The sequence below is a fragment of the Vitis vinifera genome, chromosome 5 (genome assembly GCF_030704535.1).
Source record: "Vitis vinifera cultivar Pinot Noir 40024 chromosome 5, ASM3070453v1".
In the NCBI taxonomy this organism is placed as follows: domain Eukaryota; kingdom Viridiplantae; phylum Streptophyta; class Magnoliopsida; order Vitales; family Vitaceae; genus Vitis; species Vitis vinifera.
Window position 1 is genome coordinate 21320001 of NC_081809.1, and position 4115 is coordinate 21324115.

Sequence of the window (4115 nt, forward strand, 5' to 3'; positions counted from 1 at the left end):
TATCCCTAAAGAGTAGGACTTTCCTTGTAGACCGGAATATTATTGTAACAAAACAACTGTAGTAAAACTCTTTCAAGATAATGGGTTCAAGCCATTTCTCACATTTTTTAATAGGACTTTGGATTTGTGATTTCATGGAAGAGAATTTAATCGCATACATTGCTTTCATATTTGTTTGATCATGGAATATCGTTATGGATAATCACATCGTTATTTTCCTATTTTATCCTGGTATTTGATTTCATATTCGTTTGTTGGATATGAATCCAAAATTTTGTTCGTCTTTATCTATTAGATATAAATCCAAATTCTATTTATCTTTATTTGTTTGATGTAAATCGAAAATTTTGTTTGTTTCTATTTCTTGGATATGAATCAAAATTTTGTTTGTCTTTATTTATTGGATATGAATACAAATTATGTCTAGCTTTATCTATTGGATATGAATCCAAATTTTATTTCTTTTATTTCTCCTTCTTCTATGGTTTTGTGTCTTATTTTATCTTTATTCTATTTTTTTATTTTAATGCGTCTTCCTCTCCTCCTACAACTACTTCTAGAAATTGTTCTTGATCCCTTTTTATGGTAAGCTATGAAGCCTTTTCAATTTTTAGTTGGCAAACTCTTGATACTTTTTACGGTCACATCATGTGTTTGTAGGGGATATTAGAGTTATTAATATATTTAGTTACTATTTTATAATTAGATATTTAGTTACTATATTAAAATTATTTTCTTCCTTTTTAGAAGTAAGGGTAAATTAATATTTATTTTCTTTGATTAAGCCTATTCAAATCGTAATGGTGTTGTACCACTTTTCAAGAGAATTCATAATGAAAAATCCTAATTTTTCTTTTCATTTCTCTCTTTGTACCATTTCATACAAACTTTCACCATTATTTTTTTTTTAAGAAAAAAACACAAATATGATGCAAACATAACACACAATACCCACATGTTGCAACTATTATTTTCAGAATATAATTTTTATTTTATTGTCACTTTTTAAAATCATAGCCCAATTGTCTCAACATTTAATACAAATAATTTTTCTTCTTAACGAATAAACATTTCATTATCTTCATCACGTTGGTTCACAACCAATTAAAATAGTCAAATTTATAATTAGTTCCCAAAACTCCGAGGACATTCTGAAATTCTTCCTAATCCTCTTACGAATTATTAGGAACAATATTTGCATCTAAAAAGTTTTTAAAAGGAAGTGATAGATATGTCCACATTACTTAATAAGGTGGTTTACACCCACAAGGGTTTATTGGAAAATCATTAATAACTAAGTACATTGAAATAAACATTCAAATATTAATTAATCCAAACATTTGATATTAATCAGAATACACAACATGAGTACATCTTGATAATTAAATAAAAACGTAAATGGACATACAACACATAATCACACAATGTATCATTGTTCTTAGGCTTTTTGTGATACTCCCTATGTGATATATAATATCCCCCTAAAATTTCATATGAAATAGAATACATTTGGTTTGTGAAACGGCATCCCGAAGACCCACAATATAAAGGTGTCATCTTCACTATTCTTTTTTTTCTTTCATTTTTCCATTTGGATGCCATAGTAAACACCCCCCTTTTTTTTTTCCCATTGACCTTTCCCTTCCCTTTTTTTATTTTTTATTTTTTTAAGACTTCCTAATTTCCTAAAAAATTTATCTTCAATAAAGACATAAATTATATTCTCTTACATGACCACTAAAATTCTTGGAATTTGTATAATCCAACTTCGATACTTTTTTTTTTTTTTTTAATTTTTCGACCACCATTTTACTAAGAAAGTTTTCCAATTCATAATTTCCTTGTGACCTAAAAGGCCCAAATATTACAATTGGTCTAGGCCTGCCCCCAAATCAGAGCAAAGAGATACCTAGCGGGAGATGACATATAGTGGCATCTACAAACTCTCAATTGTTGGCTTGGAAATAAGATTTAACGTGGAGATTGTTGAGTGATGGTTTGTGTTCTTGTATTTTAGGACTGGTAATGTGATTTTAAACTCCTGCCATGTTCAAGTTCCTAATTTGCTCAACTCCTTGTTATTAAAACTTTATTATTATGATCCTCAGGAAATCAAACAAACACACTGCCTCACACAAAATACACTCTATGATGCAGTAACCTCTAGGAACTCCATAGTTTCTCAACACTCCAAAAATGCAGAAGACACAGAGTTATCATTATAGTGCTGCAAGGGTCATGTCTCTTTCAAGCCTTCCAGGAAGCAAGGGGTGGAGTGTCAGAGGTCTTCCAGGTCAATGTGATGCTCTGGTATCTGTCACCCTTAACCGCATCTGCTGAAGCAATGGATTCTAGTTCAGCCATTTCTTCTGGAGTTGGTTTCTCCAACAAAGCCCCAATGTTTTGGTTGAGGTTTTCAATCTTGGTAGTTCCCGGAGAGGGACACACATCATCCCCCTGGTGATGGACCCAGGCCAGTGCTAGTTGTGATGGAGTGCACCCCTTCCTTGTCGCAATTTCACTAACCCGCTCATAAAGGATTTTATTATGCTCAAGATTCTCCGGCTGGAACCTTGGTAGGTTCTGCAATATGAAACACGCATCTCAGTAACAAAATTGAAAACCCGACATAATTGCATAACATCATTATTCAGTGATAATGAATCATACGTGCGCTTCTAACATTAGTTGATAACACAATAAGGCAGGTTCTCAGTCATAATATAGAGTCAAGCCCTCTTGTTTAAACAGATTATAAGATCTTGGACAACGTCGACGTCAACTGAATCAAGTGCCATTGTGAACAACATGGCACTAGGTTATGGCATTGAGGCATTTTCATTACATGAATCATCCAAATGAACCGCCCTCTTTCTCAAGAAACAGCCTCCCAAAAATTTAAAATACATAAACAAATGTGCTAGTGTTGTGAGTAAGTTGCAGTATCAGAGGTCAAAAACCATTTCCTCAATTGAGCTTTCCGGCCCTAATACAAAGAGCCTCAGAGGACAGATTATATAGTGATTTGAAAGAAAATATTGAATTAAAATAAGGAGAAAAATAGAGCAGAAAAATAAGGGCTAGATGAGAAATAAGGACATGGTATTCTGGTAGATGTAAATGTTCGTCGATATTCTATCTTTTATAATCTTTCTGCACAGTTTAGGTGAACTAAAAACTATACCACCTCTGGGTCACAAAGTTTATAAAGAAAACAATTTGTTCTGTGAATTGTTTCTCCCCAAAACTTAGGTCCTGTCGGTTTGGGTTTGGGCATGGTTAATTTGCCGGCAGTGTGTTCATCACAGCTCTAACAACAATTAAAACAAACAAGAATTGTAGCTGTTGGCTGAAGGTGTTTTGTCGTGATGAACTTCAACCATCAAATCAGCACAAATAAGATATAAAAGGGCTTTTTCAACCAACTGATTAGATTTTTCTGGTCAGGAAAGCACACTGTCAAAGAGATAGACTAGATACGCATTTACAGATAAACTTCATTTCCTTTCTCTTCTTGGCTCTACAAATTAAAGGAAGTTGCTCCTTTTTTAGTTTTTGCCAATATTACTCCATTTAAACTTCCTATTGAAACAATATTACCTTGTTCAACATTCCTCTGTAACACCACAAATAAAAGAAGCAGGAATAAGAAATAGCAGTTCATGTTTGAATTAAAGAAGGTTTGGGACCCAACACAATGTAATCTATATTATGAGAATTAGAAGGCATATGGTATGTATACAAACCTTTCTCAAGTCATTGTCTGATAAGTTCTCGACCATCTTGGCCCCTGAAGAAAGGAATCCACGTCCTAGAGAGCTATATGCAACGATCCCAATGCCAAGTTCTCTGAGAAAATAAGAAGGATGAGTTAGAAATTAAACTTTTAAATGCTCTTCAAACAGCTTTTTCGGTCTACCGCCTTACCTGCAAGTTGGAACTATGTCTTCTTCTACATCTCTTGACCACAAGGACCACTCCAACTGCACAGATGTTATGGGATGAACTGCATGTGCTCTTCTGATTGTTGAAGCAGAGGCCGCAGACAGACCTATGTACTTTATCTTACCCTCTTCAACTAGCTTCTTCAGTTCTCCCATCTTACCGACGAGCAT

The 4115-nt window shown here is 33.7% G+C and overlaps 1 protein-coding gene across 1 annotated transcript; it reads right to left on the reverse strand.

Moving 5' to 3' along the window:
* Positions 1 to 2212: 2212 nt before the first annotated feature.
* Positions 2213 to 4115, reverse strand: LOC132253822 (probable aldo-keto reductase 5). Its single transcript, XM_059737021.1, has 3 exons — positions 3928 to 4115; positions 3743 to 3849; positions 2213 to 2603 (listed from the first exon to the last, which is right to left on the reverse strand). Exons 1-3 carry the CDS (start codon positions 4113 to 4115, stop codon positions 2248 to 2250), a joined length of 651 nt encoding a protein of 216 aa, XP_059593004.1. The 3' UTR covers positions 2213 to 2247.

Coding starts and splice junctions, on each gene's coding strand:
- LOC132253822 (XM_059737021.1), bottom strand. CDS start 4,115: ATGCTCGTCGGTAAGATGGGAGAACTGAAGAAGCTAGTTGAAGAGGGT. Junction 3,850..3,927: donor GACATAGTTCCAACTTGCAG/GTAAGGCGGTAG, acceptor TTATTTTCTCAG/AGAACTTGGCATTGGGATCG. Junction 2,604..3,742: donor CAATGACTTGAGAAAGGTTT/GTATACATACCA, acceptor TTTGTTACTGAG/ATGCGTGTTTCATATTGCAG.